We start from the raw sequence: 20459 nt of genomic DNA, 5'->3' as shown, positions 1-20459 counted from the left end.
GAAAAATCTTCGATCCGGCCCACACTGTGCGGCGATACACCTTCAAAATAGAAGAAGCAACAACGTATCAGGTCGCGGGAACGTGTATCTCCCGTGGCTACGAAGTTCCGATCCACCCTCGTCTCGTGCATTTTAACGTCATCCCGGCGGCGGCGTGGGGGCGACGCGGCCTCCGGCATAACAAATATGTCGCGTCGCCGCGTGTCCCGCGCTCTATGTCCTGTCGCTGTCCATTAGCCGGCCGCTGGCAACACGGACCCCGTTTCCAAGTTTCTCGAACGGAGGGACGTGACGTAATGAGGTAATACTTAAATTGCGTCCACGTGCCGCGGCAATATCGACAGCCGCGGTACAGAGGGCCCGTGGCATGGAAAGCCGCCGCCGGATGGGCAGAACTAGGCCGCAAACAATGGCTCTGCCTCTCGTTAACGACGCTGCTCGCCTCGCTCTCGCCTCGCTCTCGCCTCGCTCTCGCCTCGCTCTCGCCGGGCGTCCGCTGCACCATCATCCGGCGCAGTCCTCGTCGAACTGTAGCCTGTCCGTCTCTCGGTGTGCGTGCAACGACTATCGAGTGTCCTGCGAGATATCGAGACTCCCCCGGCTAGATTCTCCTACGGTATATGCCCCAGTGATACGCGAATGTGCGATGCTTTTCGGTGCTTTGACGGGACGTTTCGCCGGATCGGTCTGCCGCGGATCTGATTGGCGTCCGACCGACGGGCCATCGATCTCGAATGGATCTATCACGGGGACAGAGCCAACGACCCCCGGGAACCGACGAGATTTCTAGGGCTTTCGACGGGGTGTGAAGTTGTTTGGTAACGTTCACTCCCAAATCATGTCGATCTTGTGGTGTCTTTCCCGTTACCGTTGGTCTTCGTGCATACACTCGGACATGACGTCGAATTTCGTGGTAGGTGGCTACGGTGACCAAAAACTGCTTGTTCTTGTCGCTCGCGCAAATCTTTGTCGCAAATCGTTGACTCTAGTAAGCCGCGGCCGTTCGTAAAATCTATGTGTTTCGTTGCGGAGAACGATTTCTTTGTTCGGTGTGTAGATAACTGTGCGATTTGTTCTCGATTTGGGAAATCTGTGTACTTATGTAATATAATTGTATATGCGCGTTGTTTCCAAATGGAATTAAGTTGAACGACGTCGCTGGTTGCTTTTATGTACACTTTAATAATATTACAGCTATGGTCTTAGCGATGCGTTATCTGCGTTCTTAGAGTTCTACGAGTTCTGACCGTTCTAACAGTTCTGGTGGTTCTAACGATTCTGGTGGTTCTAACAATTCTGTCGATACTCGGCCATACTCGCTCTCCGATTGGTCCATGTTTTTCGTCAACAGCTCGTAAACGCAGCCGTAACCAACATTTTCATAAAAGAAAATGTTACTTCGAATCACTTCAGAAATCACACTTTTCCAAGTATAACAGAAACTTTGGGACACCCGGACAACCAGAACGTTACATCGGGAGGGATAGATTCCTTAGGCGATTTGATGCAATTTTTTTCTTAGCAAAAATATTTGTCGCACTTTCGTTGACGAGTTATTAACGAAAAAGCTGTCCACAGCTGTCTATACTTCCTGCGAATTCTCGTTGAACCGAGTACAGCCTTGCAGTAAGATGTATAGTGTTTGTATATGCGCGTTGTTTCCAAATGGAATTAAGTTGAACGAAGTCGCTGGTTGCCTTTACGTACACTTTAATAATATTACAGTACAGCTATGGTCTTAGCGATGCGTTATTTGCGTTCTATCTGCGTTCTTAGAGTTCTACGAGTTCTGGGAGTTCTAACTGTTCTGACTAACGTTCTAGGTGCCCTTCCGCTTGTCACCTCGGTTTTTTTGTTGATTGGTGGATGGTGGGTTTTGGTGGAGGAAATGAAGCGTTTTTGATTGGAGATGGGCGTGTCGGAAGGAACTTGAAATGAGGAGTGGGAAACTGTTCGAAAGTTCGGGTTGTCATTTTTCCGTTTTGGGAAATATGGAATTTATGAGTCGTGTTGTCCGTGCGTCGGGTCGAAGGGTATTTTCGTTCGGATGCATTTTTTACTGTCGCAGGTATATTGCTTAATTGCTCAAGGGATGGCCAGGGACGTTCGACCTTCGGTGTTGCCGTCGCAACAATAATATATAGTAAATTATGTGGTTATATATTATATAATATATAGTAAACTTCGGGGAACGACGAATTAATTGAGTAATAAATTGAAAACTTGGCGGCATGTCAATTGCAATGCTTGAGATCGAAGAGAACTAATTTTTGGAATGTGATGTTCGTGTGTACAGTGTGAGATGTATAATGTGTCTAAACTATTTTCAGTAAAATTGGATAAGGAAACAGGGTTGTTGAAACGCCTCTGCGTCGTTGAATGAATTTAGAATCATTCATGAATACCACGACGCAAAGCTTCGTTACGGCTCGTAGAGCATAATTAATTTTGATAAGGTATAGCTGCAGTTTCAGACAATTATTTAATATACAAAGGTTACGCCGGACAATCCATATACAACACTGTTTTTCAAAAAAGTCGGTAAATATTGAATCCTGTTTCCATGATTAGTTCGGATAACCTAGATTCCAATGTACTTACTTTTGACTATATATATATATATATATATATATATATATATATATATATATATATATAGACATTTTTGGGACACCCTGTGTATATATATATATTAGTTCGGATAACCTAGATTCCAATGTACTTACTTTTGACTATATATATATATATATATATACAGGGTGTCCCAAAAATGTCTCGCAATCCGAAAGTGGCGGGTTCCTCGGGTCATTCGAAGCAACTTTTTCCTTTAGAAAAATTTTCTCCGAGGCACCGTTAACGAGTGTCCCCTTGCTCTACTTAATTTTCCCATGAATGCATCAAATCTGTAGCCTATTTACGAGCGATACAATTATTCGATTAATTATTAACAATTATTCAAATTATTCGATTCATTCTATACTAGATCGAGTATATCGAATAATTATTACATCAGACGCTGCTCTCGCCGCCTCGTTCTTAGAACGCTCTAAGAATCAGCACTGATTTACTCCGAATATCCTGAAAGCGAAGTAATTCTTGTCCTGTCGTCGTGAAATAGAAAGGAGGTATTAAAATGTCGGCAACCCCGCCGGTCCTCGCCGTTCGAGCGGCAACGCGTTAAATGCACTTCCGCTCTTCCAATTCAGAAGAACCGGGACCATTTAGAACCGTCACTTTGATTCAACGGCTCATTCATAATTACAGTTGCCGGTGTTCACTGTAATTTGCTAACTAAGCCGATTTCAACGTATAACTGCATTCTACTCCGAATGCACATTCTACTGGCGCTCGTCCCCGAGTTACGCTCACTTAAACCCGAAATACTTGACACAAAGGCGTCTTTTATCAGCAAAAACAGCGCGAGCCGCGCGCGCTTGTGTTTCGCTGCGCGACGGATTCTTACAAAAAACTGTTTCCAAGTTGTCTTTTCGTTTCCCCGTTTCGTAGCCGCATTCGAAGCCATTCGATAGAAAATTATTATTACGCAACCGGTCGTTCAAGGTATTTCGATCGACGTTTGTTCGCCGACGATGTTTTTCCATTCGCGAGAATTCAACGGGGTTTTTAATGTGAAATATCCAACGCAACCGAAAAGTTTCGTTTGCCATTATACTGCGAATGCTGAACAGTTTTCCAGTGAAACTATGGTGAAATTTACCTTCAATTAACCATCTGAAATTACCGAGTTATTTTCTAGCCAGCGTACTTAAATCGTCATTTAATTATTCAATTTTTGCCGGTTGAATTAAATTAATTACTTGTACGCTGGGATCAACGGAAAGACTAATAGATCGTTAAAAATATGTTTTGAAAAAGTGACGCATAAAGCTGAGAATCGTCATTAACATTGTTAACCCCGTTGTACAGAATTTGGTCTGACGACCCAGGATTGAAGGGATGCATTGTTTACAGAAAAATATTGACTCGTTTTCATGCGAAGTACCTTATACATGTAATATACAGGGTTGATATTAATATACAGGGAAATGATGGGTTCCTCGGATCATTTGAAGCAACTTCTTCCTTTACAAAAATGTTCTCCGAGGCACCGTTAACGAGTTATTAACGAAAAACAGTGACCAATAAGAATCGAGTACGGCTGACGCGAGGCGGCCCAGCCAACCAGCGCTCGAAGTCCAGTTCCGCTCATTGGCTCGGTCGCCGCGCGCCAGCTGAGCTCGCCTCTCATTGGTCACTGTTTTTCGTTTATAACTCGTTAACGGTGCCTCGGAGAACATTTTTGTAAAGGAAAAAGTTGCTTCGAATGGTCTAAGGAACCCGCCACTTTCGGATTGCGAGACGTTTTTGGGACACCTTGTGTAATTAAATATCGTTATAATAAATTACTATTGGGCTGCATTTTCCTCAACCATGTCCTCAAATTAAGGATATTGTACATTCTACTTTCTTCGTTGTCTAATAAGCTGGCTACTAGACTGCGGATCTTGTTGCAGAATGAAAATGCTCTGTCTCAATTGCGGCAAACGGTATTTAAGAAAGAGTTATATTCATGATTAACATTTTTAAGTCGTTGAAAATAATCAAACTGCTTCATTAAATTTTTCTTCTGCATTTACCGTTTCGTATTCCACGTTATTCACTTTTCTTATAAATGCATAAAATGCGCAGAGTCTACCAATTACCGTAAGATGCAGAACGTTTCAAATGTATCCATTTGCGTCGTGTTTCTCATATCGGTTAGTTGCTCTGTTCGCATAATACGTTTACAAAATTGTAGTATTCATATGTCGAGAATTAAATTGAATCCGAGAGAGCTCAGTTTTTTACTCGGGTACAATGTATCCGAACTATTGACATGAAATCAATTTCCGTATTTCTGCAAGAAAAGCTACGATTGAAAGCGAAGACCTACTTATGAGTACAATTGATCCGAACAGAACAAAGGGTTATATGTGCTTTGTTGATACTGTATTTATGACATGAAGAAGACACACAGTAAAACATGAAACGTACAGGGTGATCTGTCCAATGAAGGAACACCACCATAAAATGAACATTTCCCGTATCATATGAAAAAGTTACGTTTATCACAGACTTTTCGCGTTGAGATGCATACAATAGTTTTATCATACATCTACAGATGTCTTGCAGATGCCGTTTTGTTTTTTATATTTTTTATATTTCGTTTCACATTTCATTTGTTTAAGTAGCGGTTCTCTTAACGGTGTCCAATGACTTCAAGGTAAGTATTGCTTCTTGAGATTTATAATTACTATTCTAAGACTCGTTAAATGAAACTGATACATTCGTTAAAAACGTTTGTTTATTCATAACAAATTTTCGTTCATTAATTGCTCATTTGTCACATTTTTCACAAAATCTTATATTACACTTTCTAAAGAAGCTATGAATATTAAAAAAATACTAGGACTGTGTTCTCCAATGTATAAGACTTAGTAGTTATACAACTGGTCTCTAATAATATTCATCAAGGAATTGTATTACGATACGAGGATGATATCATTTTATCAAACATCCAGTTTAACTGTTCATTTCACTGGATAGATCACTCCATTATAACGTATTAAATTGTACCATAGTGTTTTATAAACACGCAACGATGAGCGATCGAAAGTACAGGGTTTAGATGATCTAGTTCAGTCTAGAAAAAGTATTCGAGGGAAAAAGTTGGCGAAACGATAAGCATTTCGTCTTTCACAATTTCGTTTAATTCAGTGAAAAATTAGTGTTACCCGTTAGTGCGACCGACGGCGGCACTGAACGTGTTAAACCAAACGAGAACAGTAAACGGCGCGAACATATTGTACGACCATGGTGACCAAGAGATTAAGCCAGATTTCAAATCGGAGGAGTGGGGGGTGGAGTCACGTGACGCGCTTCGAGTCCCGCCCAGCGGAGTGGGGCGGCGCGTAACGAGTGTACATTACGGTCCTGAATTACGGACCATCGCTCTCCTTCGATTTGAAATCTGGCATAATCTCTAGGCTGGCATAGAGACTCGCCTAATGCCTCGCGGAATAAGCGTTCAGTGAATACGTTTACGTGAGCGCTCGCTAGGAACTTAACAGCGTCTAAAGCACCGATTAATTCAATCTCGCGGTTATGAAAACGATTTCACGGGAACGACGATATTATTTTAGCCGAAGAAATATGCGTGTCGCGCAGCTATAATTTGGCAGGCGTGTCGTCGATGGGAAACGAATGGCTCTGGATAATAACGTTCCTCGTTGGCTCGACTCGGTCTGACACGTTATGAACTGCGTCTACTTGGCGCGAGTTAGAGGCTGGCTGGCTGGCTGGCTGGTTGCCGGCGGCGCGCGTCATCGCATATTAAACGTGAAAATGACGACGCCGCGCGTCGGAATGCATGCTCGCGTTTACCTGGGAAACCCGCGAACAGAGAGAGGCGTGCCCGGTACGCCGCGGAGCGCCTCCGAAACGCCTCGAAACGCTTCGCCGGCTGCGGAACGGCGTGCCACGAGTAGTGCTGTCATCGGATTCATCCTCGCGCGAATCCCGCGGATTAACGTGTCCCTTCTGATACGCGATACTTTAATACGGGGGATATTTCTTTTTCTATTTTTCCGGCACCGGCTCAACTACTCCCCGGAATGGGAAGCGTAATTAAGGTTCGAGCGACGCGGTCAATGATGCTTCTTTCGGCGACGGTAAGCGGCCACACTCGTCGGCTGGCCCTCTCCACGGTTATTCCCCCTAATAGCATCGTAATTCCCGGTAATTACAGCTATCATCCCCCATTTATGGGGATATCGACGCTAACAACCGAGAGCTGAGCACGCTTGCGACATCGGTTTCGGTTCTTGAAACAATTGAAACGATCTTGAAACAATCAACCGAAAGAAAATAGTCTTGAAACAATTATGGGAGAACCGCGAAGGTCTCGTAACTGTTATAAACAGGCGCTGAAAAAGTTCTAAGAATAACCCTAAACTGTTTTATATCGGTTCTAACTGAAACTGTTATGGAGAACCGAAAGATCTCGTAACTGTTACGAGGTATGTTATTTCTGGATTATATCGGTTTTGGTGTTGGTTCTTCCTCTAATCGATATTATATCGGTTTTATAAATGTTATTTTTCGGTTCTTCATTTTGATTATGCATTTCGATTATAATTCTATTTAATACATTGTACTTCCTCGAGGTGATAAACATATGGATTCTACAGGGTATCCCACAAAAGTCCTCGGGCCATTCGGAGTAACTTCTTCCTTAGCGCAAATGCAATCCGCGGCTTTGTTTACGAGTTATTAACGGAAAACAGTGAAACGAGCGGACAAAGCCCGGTTCAACTGCCCTTATTATACTTACTGATTGTCAACAGCTGTAAAAAATTGTCCACTTTCATTTCCAAACTGAGCGTCAATTAGGGAGAATTAGAGAAACATGTCACGTTTACGATATCGGCGAATTTTCGAGGCATACGTCTTTTTCCATGCTAAATCGCAGCTTCAGATTGTTGTGCAGACGACCGAAGCTAAACAATACTGTATATGCGCGTTGTTTCCAAATGGAATTAAGTTGAACGACGTCGCTGGTTGCCTTTACGTACACTTTAATAATATTACAGCTATGGTCTTAGCGATGCGTTATCTGCGTTCTTAGAGTTCTACGAGTTCTGACCGTTCTAACAGTTCTGGTGGTTCTAACGATTCTGTTGGTTCTAACAATTCTGTTGATACTCGGCCGTACTCGCTCTCCGATTGGTCCATGTTTTTCGTCAATAGCTCGTAAACGCAGCCGTAACCAACATTTTCATAAAAGATAATGTTACTTCGAATCACTTCAGAAATCACACTTTTCCAAGTATAACAGAAACTTTGGGACACCCGGACAACCAGAACGTTACATCGGGAGGGATAGATTCCTTAGGCGATTTGATGCAATTTTGTTCTTATCAAAAATATTTGTCGCACTTTCGTTGACGAGTTATTAACGAAAAACCTGTCCACAGCTGTCTATATTTCCTGCGAATTCTCGTTGAACCGAGTACAGCCTTGCAGTAAGATGTATAGTGTTTGTATATGCGCGTTGTTTCCAAATGGAATTAAGTTGAACGAAGTCGCTGGTTGCCTTTACGTACGCTTTAATAATATTACAGTACAGCTATGGTCTTAGCGATGCGTTATTTGCGTTCTATCTGCGTTCTTAGAGTTCTACGAGTTCTGGGAGCTCTAACAGTTCTGACTAACGTTCTAGGTGCCCTTCCGCTTGTCACCTCGGTTTTTTTGTTGATTGGTGGATGGTGGGTTTTGGTGGAGGAAATGAAGCGTTTTTGATTGGAGATGGGCGTGTCGGAAGGAACTTGAAATGAGGAGTGGGAAACTGTTCGAAAGTTCGGGTTGTAATTTTTCCGTTTTGTGAAATATGGAATTTGTGAGTCGTGTTGTCCGTGCGTCAGGTCGAAGGGTATTTTCGTTCGGATGCATTTTTTACTGTCGCAGGTATATTGCTTAATTGCTCAAGGGATGGCCAGGGACGTTCGACTTTCGGTGTTGCCGTCGCGACAAATACATTTGCTCGCGCTTGTTGTCTCGCTAGAGACGGTCGGTCATGTCACTCAAAAACTCTCCGACGGAAACGCAGCGGAGGATTACTCTTAGGTCGGTCTTTGGTTCTAGATCCTTGTTCTACTTGACCACGTGTAAGTAGACTACTGGTAACTTCTAGAAGTTGCACTCTCGAGAATTGAGGTGGCATGTGCCAGCGGATTGATCTTACCTCGGCGCTCTGAATCCTGGATTCCAGATCGTTAGACTACGTGCCTATCTATAAGTAGACTACAACTAACTTGTACGAATCGTACTCTCGAAAGTACCGATGGCACGTTCTGCCAAACTGATCTTAAGTCTGTCTCCCGAATCCTGGATTACAGATTTTCTTGCTGCATAGAGCGCTATATATTGGGTTGGCAACTAAGTAATTGCCGATTTGTTCAGTGAAATACAAAATTATATTTTATCCACCTGATCATATTGTTAGCAGAAGAACGAAACTTCTATCTAAGCTATGAATATTAAAAAAATACTAGGACTGTGTCCTCCAATGTATAAGACTTAGTGGTTATACAACTGGTCTGTAATAATATTAATCAAGGAATTGTATTACGATATGAGGATGATCATTTTATCAAACATCCAGCTTAACAGTTTATTCACTGGATAGATCACTCCATTATAAAGTATTAAATTGTACCATAGTGTTTTATAAACACGCAGCGATGAGCGATCGAAAGAGTACAGGGTTTAGATGATCTAGTTCAGTCTAGAGAAGGTATTCGAGAGAAAAAGTTGGCGAACGATAAGCATTTCGTCTTTTGCACAGTGAAAAGCTAGGAGTGTGACGCGTACTCATTTTTGGCATTTTATTGTAGAACTTGTAATTAGAATGTACAGATGCTTTTACCACTACAGTAAATTAATACTGCAAATTTTCAGTGATTTCGTGGAAACATTGCCGATGCTCAGTTGTGAATTTAACGTTTAAACAACTTTCTGTATTTAAGCTGATTTGATTCGAATTTTCGCTATTTAACTGCATAATGGAATCTGTGTGAATAAAAGTTGGCTTGTGGCGTATTTATTTATGATAGTTATAATCAGAATTCGAGTCTTTAAGCAAAATAAAAATTGCCTACATATGTCACAAACAGTGGTAGCAATTTCAGGATTTCTTTCTATCTTTAACAATTTTAGTATATAACAAGCTTTATCGTTTCTCTTACGGCTTAAAAAAATTTCCAAAAGATCCACTATAGTAGGACGTTGGTAATGTATTGTTACTTTTCTATTCTTTCAATTTTTCTGGACTTTTTCATTTTAATCTTTTATGCCAATTAGTTATAATTCTTTATATTTATATCCGTTCAAAAATATAACGTACCGAATATCATAAAAATGCAATTACTTGCCAACCCAATAGTTCGATCCTCCACGATGCACGAGCAGATAACATCCATTCTTCTTCGCTTCTAAATTTTGCGCGATTTGTTAAACCCAAACAGAGGCTCAGGAACAATAAACATTATTGTAAATTAGAGTACGGCAATTTCGTAATGTAAACGAAATAAAAACGATGATATAGAATGTAAATATTGCGTCCGAAGAAATGCCTGTGCCATGGAAGTGAAATAATTTCGAATCCAAAGGGTTAATAACGATCTTCTTGGTTTTCTGAGTACCGAAAGTTTTAACGAGGGAAGATTTCTCTTAGAACTCGCGGAATAATGTCCCATCAAAATGTGAATTCTTCGAAGAAACTATAAATCCGATCGTACTTTATCACCCTCCTATATTGTCGCATTATTCTCCGCCAAGAATAATGTTTACTTTACCCTGACGCGTAAATAAATTTTATTTACGATCACTGATAAACATGCTAGTTTCGGCGATTAATAATTATATTGTGCAACTGTTCATCGGGAAGTGTATTTTCCACGGTCGCGTTCGTCATTCATATTTGTTTCGCCTAGCTTTTCGGTCCTCCTTTCAAAAGAAGTACATGCTATACATCAACGGTCACAATAGCTGCCCACTCTGAGCATCCAAATGTCATCTGTCTGAAGTGGTTGTGGCTGGGTGGACAGCTATTATAACAGACTATATACGCCAGCTCTCTCTTCTCGCGAGAAAAAACGAGCTACAGATTGAAGCCACTGTTTCTACGGTTATAATATCTGTTCTCCGAGTTGAGTGCATTTCTAGCTGCCTGTAAAGAACTATTAACACATTATACAGACGATAATTCATCATTTCCGAAAGTCTGTGATTTACAGTTATAGAATCTGCAATGCATTAATACGTTATTAAACGATATCGTTTAGCGGCGCCAGTTATTTCCATCTCGTGCCAACAAGTCGCCTCTATTATCTTATAATTTCATTTAGGATTATCGTACAGAACAGACACTTTAGATTTCTCTTGCACAATGATCGAAAATTCTATCAATCCCTTGCATCACGATTTACTTCATAAATCCATTGATCAGCGTTCCTCGGTAATTTCTCTGCTGGTGCACGAAACAATTTTGACTACTCGTATCTCTTCATTCCCTTCCATTCCTAGACCCTGATAACGGAAAAGTCAAATCGTGTTTCAATTTAGAACGAAGGTATGACATTCGGATTCACGTATGAAATCTCCTTTACGAGAGCTCGACTCGTGATTATGCTGCAAGGTGTTAACAGACCTCCGGTAAAAAAAGAAGTGCTGCTAAATACTTGCTGCGAAGTTTCACTTTGAGCCGAGCGTTCCTGCAGAGTTTGAAGCTGCAAAGATTCCGCTGAAAAGCGCATCTGCGACCAATGACCAGAAAACGTTAAACGTCGACGGCGTAGCCTTGCGGCGCTTTTATCAGGCGGCTCTCTCTCTAGGCCGCATAATAGAGCACGCGAGTAATACGTCTTGCCGGTTGGACCGTCCGTATAATGCGGCGAACTATTAAGGCATTCCAGGCAAGTGCACCGCTGCAGCATGTTTTAATTAATGACGCCTCGTACACGACTGCCGGCCGCGTGTATAATTTCCCCCGGTTTTAGAGATGTCTGCGGCTCCTTGACACCCACGACTCCTCCCCCTCCTCCTCCTGTACACCTGGATTACAGGCAACATCGATAGTCGATTAAGTTAAAGTCACTGCCTCCGCCCAGGATTCGGCCCTTGGCCGTGTAATTACGTGCCCGTGGATCCTTAGACGACGCGAGAGTAACGGCGCGGAAGTCGCCGGAATAATCGGCGATCCACGATAAGGTTATCGGGAGAGCCTGGAAGACGCGTGTGTGACGGCCCGTGCACGAGAAGCCGGTCCAGCGCGACTAATTAGCGCGGGCATAATTAAAGGCTGATCTCCTGCGAAAATGTTCCCGCCAACGCGGACCTGTAATTGGCCTCGGATCGCGGCAGACGGCTGTCTTCGAAGTGGCTAATTATTGCGGATACCGGAGCCTCGCGGGGTAATCGGCCGGGGCCAAGGGACTTTTCCAAGTTCAAGGTGATAGATCCTTTCCGTGCCGACGGCTCGGATCGATTTATCTGTATTTCCGGGCGGGGTTCCATCACCGGCGCGCCGAGGAATCGATAAAACCGATCCGATATATCCGGCCCCAGGCTTCATCAAAATTCCATATTCGCGGCAAGCAACTGGCCACCTTGAACCAACACCTGGAACCGCTGCCTATTCCCGGTGAACAGGGAATAGCACTTCACCGAGGACGGTTTATTTATAGGCAGCGCCTCCACCCGTAGCTTTCCTTCGCTTATTTCCGCGCGGGTCCGAGGATTTGCCGGAAGGATAAGTCGTCCGGAAAGCCTCGGCCGACATCTTGTACACGGTGACAAGTTCATCCGATAGCTGATGGTTTAATACTTCCTCGAGAAATATTGACGAGTCACGATGGTGGCCGCTCGAGGCTGTTCTTCCCATGTGGTTATTCATCGAAGAAATTCGTAACTTTCTAGTCGAGATCATTTCTGGAAAGCCAGCCTGATCTCTGTTCGTATTTTATGATTATTTCGTGCCGCTGAACAATTTGTGTTTGGTGCCATTCGGCGATTCATTCGGGAAAGCGTATATATACATATATACCTCGGTTTCAAGAGATCAATGTAATATTTATTTAAAGAAAAATGTAAAGATACGATTCGCTTGAGAACATCATTTTTAATCAAGCGAAGTTGTAATTAGCAATTGATTTCGGAATTTTCTGTACTAATAGATAGTGCAATATATTCTTTGTTATTAACATAAATCCGGATCGTGTAAATTAAACTCTTGTTTTCGAATGGTTTCTCATAGGTTTCGTAGATTCAGCAAAATTCCAACTTTAACAAATTTTGAAACTTTCGAAAATGCAGAAAATTCTTATAATTTATTCCAATGCAATATTATAGCAAATATTGAAGCAAAATTGGTTTTCAAAAGAAAATATTGGTTTTAAAATATATTGGAAATATATAAAAATATTGGAAAATATTGGTTTCCAGAAGAAAAAATCATCGTTGCACGAAAAGTTTAGAGGAATTACAAACAATACGATTTCATTACTAAATTATGGGAATGCAGTATACCCTTCTGTCGAAATACAGTCACTTGAAAAATTAATTTCGTCAATCTTCAGCGTATTTTTAATACTATTAATGGAAATAATTTAGGTCACATTAACTGTTAACAGCGAAATTGTGGTAAAAGAATTGTTAATTTCAACATTTTTGGACTAAAAAGCGAGTGTTTTTATAGAGAATTTGCATTTTTGTTTACTGTTAAATGATATTCCTACGTCTCTCTTCGAATAAACATTACATTTTGAAACCAGCTTTCTCGAATTAATTGCAAAATGGTATCAAACACAAATTTTCCATCAGTATCAAATAATTCTAAGAAATCGATACAAAAAAACAGGGCAATTCTGCGGAAATTTCTGGCAACATATTATTATTATAAACATACTACATATTTCAATGCAAACTGAACAGCTTTAAGATTCACATTTAGAACACCTCAAGACTTTCCGATATTCGAAGAATTAATAACAAAAGATATTTATTACGAAACATCTCTCGATTACGACAATGTTACGCAAACATAAAAATTAAATTATAGAATTCAGACGTGTTGAATAATTGTAAAAATGCGTTAACATTTTCGTCATACCAGGAAGATATACGGTGGCTTCAAAAAGCATTCGAGCACTTTGCTGGTTAATTGAAGATTTGTCGATGTTGGAATTGTTACAATTTTATAAAAAATGTGGATAATGTGGATAACTCACTTCAAAGTTTAAATACTCTAAATTTGCACTGCATTGTTTATTTTCTTGTAAGATCTGTTCGCATAACATAGCGATCGGAAAGCCGGGGACATGTCTTTTTTCGGAAAATACTACAAACTAAAACGTCCCTAAAAATATTAAAAAATTCTTTTCGTGGCTGAATGAAAGGTGCACCGCTTACTTTACAACAATCTAAAGCACGTAAGGAGAGTTTAATACGAACGAAATTGTTTCTCATTTCTGTTCCATGAAACGATTCAAAAAATAATCATACACGAAATTGCAAAAGGTCGTCATAAAGAAGTAGCTTCGATCTTCAAATCTATGACAAAGACCACGAACAAAATTTTTTCCAATGTTTTTACAGACGTTTCACTCTTCGGCATTTTTGGAAAAAAATTATTTCTCCAGCTTTCCGCTTGCACTATCATGTAATCACATCTCATGAGAGGAGGAACGATAAATTGCAAAAGTAGAAGTTTCAAGCTTTAAAATGAATGCAAGTTAATTATTATACAACGCTTTTTTACATAATTATAACACATTTAATATCGACTGTTTATCAAGCATTGTAGACTGCAAATATTTTTGGAGCCACTTGAAGATACATAATTAATTAATTAATTAATTTCGGTGTCTTCGAAATCAAGGTACAAACAGCAGAACGGTGTCTCTACATTGAGAAATAAGTCGAGAAAGGGGATAATATTTTATTATATAATATTATATATAATATTTTTATGTAATATTTATATAATATTATATATAATATTTTATATAATATTTTTATGTAATATTTATATAATATTATATATAAAATATTTTATATAATATTTATATAATATTTTATATAATATTTTTATATAATATTATATATAATATTATATATAATATTTTATGTAATATTTATATAATATTATATATAATATTTTATATAATATTTTATATAATATTTTATATAATATTTTATGTAATATTTTTATATAATATTTATATAATATTATATATAATATTTTATTTATATCAAATTCGTATGGCTTGTGGTATGACAGAAAGTAGAATCGGCAAGTCATAATCAGATATTCACTCATTTTTGTCGAAAACGAAGCCTTAAACGAAAAATTGTCACTTCTCTTTTTCGACTTATTTTTGCATCATCATGTACCATGATCTCGAGAGGCCAGATATCTTTTCATATATTTTACTTCGTCAGCATGTTAAAGGTTACGTAACGATGTTATTACATTGTTACCGTAGTGGACATTTGAAACAATGTATAGCGTAGAATGTACAAACTTGGTTAAATTAAATTAAAGTTAGTCTAAGTTAAAGTTAAATTAAACGTGTAAAATTGAATGAGTTCGTATACTTACAAGATGTTTCATTTTCCAGATTTATACGACGACAAGACTGCAGGTATTTATGCAAATACAGATCTCTGTAATTTTACCTAGAGAAATAAACTATAATTTGTAAAGAAATTTTTATTGCTTCTGTCAAAGATTCTGAAGGAATGAATAAGGTAAAAACGTTGTACAGACATTTAAACGACTTCGTCCGTAATCGGTGTGTAAAGACCGCAGTCTAATGTGATGACTGTGTTCAATTAAATTTTCGTTTTCCTAAAATATATAGATCTTTAAAATATTAACGACACCAACAGAAAATACTATTTTCACGAGGGCTCCCGACTTTTAGCATTTCGGGATTATTATGAGTTCGCAGGCTACAATTAAATTTCGAGCTTACTGTACGAAACCGGGTCGATTAGTAACACAGTCCTTCTTTAATTTACACAATCCCGTATAATTCACAATAATAATAATTTCATATCGGAGCAACCGAACTCGACGAAATAGCTTCTTGTTTCTAATTACAGAAATTACGTATAAAACGGTATATATAGAATTTCCTTTAAACATTAAAATTAAATGTGTTCGAATATGATAGCTACAGTTCCACCGAAAATTCATTCGTCATATTTGTTAAGCAATTATTTAATTGTTCAAAAGACGACGATGATGATAATTGCAAAACACAAGCTGATCTTTCTAAACAGTCATCAGATTGACGGTATGCTAGAAGTAGGTAGACAATTCACACTGATTACTTTGCTATGAACATGTTAAACACGATGTACGTTCTGTTTAACTCGCGTTACATTCGATCAAGAAATTGTGTAACTTATACACGTACATGTAGCTCCAACTATGGATTGAATTCTGTGAGTTGAATACGTTTCCGTAAGTTGCATGTAACTCGCGTTTACAAAACCGAGGAAAATCGTCTATATTCCAATACGCTTCAGAATCTAGTAGACTTTCAAAAAAAAAATCGATATTAAAAGTATGTCGTATGTCCTCCTAATTGGACGTTCTAATTAGAAAGAGAGTCTCGAGTAAAACAAAGAGTCAAATAAAGATGATCTTCGGCATTCTTTTTATAATGTAAAGCATCGATGAAACCTTTCGTCGCTTTCCATATTTATATTCTTCGGCATTTCGAGATAGATACATTTTTGTTTCGTTACACTTTATCGACGTTTATTTAAACAATAAATCTTGTTCCCCGCGTACCTTCCAGCCGACGGTGTTGATCGACGTGCAGCCCAGAATTTTTCCTTCGATATCGAACAAAATATAAAACGGAATTCTTCTCGCAATAGAATCACGCGTGGTGTGATCCTAAATTCTGTTTTTAACAGAAAAGAATGATAATACGCGGCTCTTAATTTTCAAACAATTAAAAATTTTACGCAGAAAACTACTCTCTCGTTTTCAGAGCCGCGTATTACGATTCTGTTTGCCTTTCTTTTAGAACAGAATTTGGGATCATACAATACTATATTCAATACAATTCTATATTAGTATTCAGTACAATTCTATATTAGTTCAATACAATTCTATATTAGTTCAATACAATTCTATATTAGTTCAATACAATTCTATATTAGTTCAATACAATTCTATATTAGTTCAATACAATTCTATATTAGTTCAATACAATTCTATATTAGTTCAATACAATTCTATATTAGTTCAATACAATTCTATATTAGTTCAATACAATTCTATATTAGTTCAATACAATTCTATATTAGTGCAATACAATTCTATATTAGTTCAATACAATTCTATATTAGTTCAATACAATTCTATATTAGTTCAATACAATTCTATATTAGTTCAATACAATTCTATATTAGTTCAATACAATTCTATATTAGTTCAATACAATTCTATATTAGTTCAATACAATTCTATATTAGTTCAATACAATTCTATATTAGTTCAATACAATTCTATATTAGTTCAATACAATTCTATATTAGTTCAATACAATTCTATATTAGTTCAATACAATTCTATATTAATTCAATACAATTCTATATTAGTTCAATACAATTCTATATTAGTTCAATACAATTCTATATTAGTTCAATACAATTCTATATACATTCTATATACTATACAATACTATAAAGATCATACAATTCTATTACGAAAATATTTACGTTCTCTTCGATATCGAAGGACAAATTCATGAAAAACAAGATTTATTATTTCAGTAAACAGCGATAAAACGTAGCGTACAGAATTGTGTATCTTTCCACGAATGATCTACGTTATAAAAAATAATTGCCGAAAATCATGCTCGATTTGACGGTTCACTCGAGGCACCGCCCTTAAGAGAAGAATAAAATAGTCGAAATGTTGAAAGCACGAGATTTCCACGTAATCGCTTCTTTGTTTTTGAGGTAACTGGCCGCCGTTGAAAAAAGAAAGAGGCGCTCAAGTTTTCTGCGCGTTTCGTCCGCTTTTAATGCCCGTATAAAACGGTAGCCTTAATTCCTGTCGGTGTATTAAGACTCGAAGCAACCGGCGACACTTCTTCTTTCCGGCGGTTCTTTTTTACAGCGGTTGTGCGCCGATTTAGCGGGAGCTGAATTGCCTCTCGCACGCTAGGCTGACTTTCGTTTTTCCGCTTCCTTTCTCGGTGCCGAAATCAACGGGACGACTGAAGGTCGGTTCCGACTCAATTAACCGAATACCTGCCAGCTATGTTCTCGTAGGACCGAGGTCAACGCTCCGCGCTTATCCATTCGTGCTTCGCACTTTTCTATCAATCCACGGTTCTAGACCGTGTCGTATAGAGTAGTCCTTGGTTTTCGAGTTTCTGTCATTTCTTACCTCCGGAATCGTGACACTTTGTAAGAACACGACGTTCGCAAAATTTGGAAGCAATCGCGAACGACGAGAAGCAGTGCCACGTTTTCATTAACTTTCAAGCGGTGGCCACTGTTTTAATATCATTAGTGATAACGTGACGTCAAATTGGCACCTTATCCAATAATGGTGATTTGAGGTCGAATTAATACCTTATTAACCTTTTAGGCCCGACGCGCCACTATAGTGGATTTCGGGGATGTTATAAATTATTCATGCCGAACGAAAATTCAATCTTGTGATCAGTTTTTCTTCGTACATTCGTACTTTTTAATACCATCAGATCAGCTCCATATCTGTTCACAGCAAATAAATGAACGAATTTAGTCGTTAGATAAAATTATCAGATTAATGTATAAATCATTAAATCCAGAGCAGTTGTAGTATAAACTGATAATTAGTTTTCGGATTTTATGCATTTATGACAAGAGTGAATAGGTGGAATACAAAACAGTAAAGGGAATAAATTCAACAATGCAGTTTGATTGTTTTCTATCTATTAAAAATGTTGAAGATGAAAATAAATTTTTATTTAACAGTTAATCGTTGATACAGAATTTCCACATAATGTATGTGGTTGCATGGAAGAACGCCGCATGTCAAATGTTTTCATTTTCGAGCTCTTGCTGCTTGAAGTTCTCATCGTTAATTCTTTGCACTAGTAGTGTTATCGTATTTTTCTTTATATTTTTGAACAATTTGTTTTCATGATCTCTTTACCGATAAATACGAAAATCCTATTACAGCTCAATCATGCCGCGTTTCCTTCGAACACCAATTGAAACGGAATAACTTCTTCCAAATTGGACAAAAACCACTTTCTTCTTTCAGATGTTGGAGGAACTAGTTTACTAGATATTGTTTAAAAAATTATTTTCAAAAAATTACAATTGATCATGGCAAAGAAAGCTTTTAAATTAGCGTTAATTCGATCAAGTAAATCGAGAAACGAAAAGAACAACATAAATAAATCCAGAACAGATTCGTTTGTAGAACGAAGCAAATGTAGAGCAAATTTTGCGCTTTAAAGTGATATATTGCATGAGCATACATATATTTTGACAGCAATGTATTCGAAAGTGGGCACCGAAGTTCCAAGTAAAACTATGTTCGCCTGCGCGTACAGTTACTCTCATTAATATTCGGACACAATAGTATATTTCTTTATTTTTTGCTTTGTGCAAGACAGCGTGATTCATGATTCAAGTGACATGATAATGTCACTTATCATGCAAAACGATTCGCCATTTCTTACCGAGCAAAAATTCACAGTCTATTTTTTGCTAACAATAACGTAACAAAAATGTCTCGCAATCCGAAAGTGGCGGGTTCCTCAGGTCATTCGAAACAACTTTGTCCTTTAGAAAAATTTTCTCCGACGCACCGTTGACGAGTTATCAACGAAAAACAGTGACCAATGAGAGGCGAGCTCGCCTGGCGCGAGGCGACCGAGCCAATGAGCGGAACTAGGCTTCGCGCACTGGTTGGCTGGGCCGCCTCGCGTCAGCCGTACTCGATTCTTATTGGTCGCTGTTTTTCGTTGATAACTCGTTAACAGTGCCTCGGAGAAAATTTTTGTAAAGGAAAAAGTTGCTTCAAATGATCCGAGGAACCCGCCATTTCCGGATTGCGAGACATTTTTGGGACATCCTGTATACGAAATGAAAAGTAGTCACTTTGCCATGTCTTGCTATTATTCGAACATTTTTAGAAAAATATTCTATACATAAATCGTGAAAAATGTCATTCTTAATATTTTGTCACAAATCCGTTTTGTTCAATAACGCCGTTTAACCGTTCGAGCACGGTATAAATAATGTTTTCTCGAATATTCTGAATAAATAGAACTCCATTCTTCCAATCCGAATATTAATGAGAGTAATTCTGCGCACAGCTTGAGATTAAAATGTTTCTAGAGCTGGAAGCGGTAAGTAAGTTTGATTCGCGACTAATTCCCGTGTGATTCGTCTCGTTGAACACGGCCAGAATCAGTGCAGGGTCCCCGAGGATGCTTTATTGAATCCGTTCGGCGGAACGTGGACGCGGTATAAATTCAGGAAGAGCAATGGTCCGCCACGAAACGGCGTCGCGATAACTTGGCACAGCGAGACTTAATAAGAAAGTTATCGGTTATCGGGCTCACTAAATCCAGCAGTTAGCGAGTGTCATGGCCCATATTGGCTCGTTTATCTTACATGCTCGACCGTCTCCTCTATCGGTCTACTTGATATTCTGGCCGCGAGCGCAAGGCGTCGCCGACCGGTGCAAACCCGGCTTCCTGAGCATCTCGAGAGCGTCTTGTAAGCCGCCATTACGCAGGACTAGATTGCTTCTATCGTTTCGGCCCTCTGTTCCCGTGGTCGAATCCACTGTTTGCCGTTTCAGCGATCGATTTTCTATCTATTCG

At 39.0% G+C, this 20459-nt stretch overlaps 1 protein-coding gene across 6 annotated transcripts in view; it reads left to right on the top strand.

Annotated features, from left to right (window-relative positions):
- LOC117228487 (dystrophin) overlaps positions 1-20459 on the top strand; it is a 654106-nt gene that overhangs the window by 272299 nt on the left and 361348 nt on the right. For 4 of the 6 annotated variants that reach the window (XM_076527278.1, XM_076527282.1, XM_076527280.1 and 1 more), the window contains exon 2: positions 15219-15242. The exons of the other annotated variants lie outside the window; for them this stretch is intronic. In XM_076527278.1, the coding sequence (XP_076383393.1) occupies positions 15219-15242 (24 nt within the window). The remainder of the gene's footprint in view (positions 1-15218; positions 15243-20459) is intronic. 6 annotated transcript variants of the gene reach the window in all.

This window comes from Megalopta genalis, chromosome 18, assembly GCF_051020955.1.
Source record: "Megalopta genalis isolate 19385.01 chromosome 18, iyMegGena1_principal, whole genome shotgun sequence".
Taxonomy (NCBI): Eukaryota; Metazoa; Arthropoda; class Insecta; order Hymenoptera; family Halictidae; genus Megalopta; species Megalopta genalis.
This window is presented reverse-complemented; position numbering and strand designations above follow the sequence as displayed.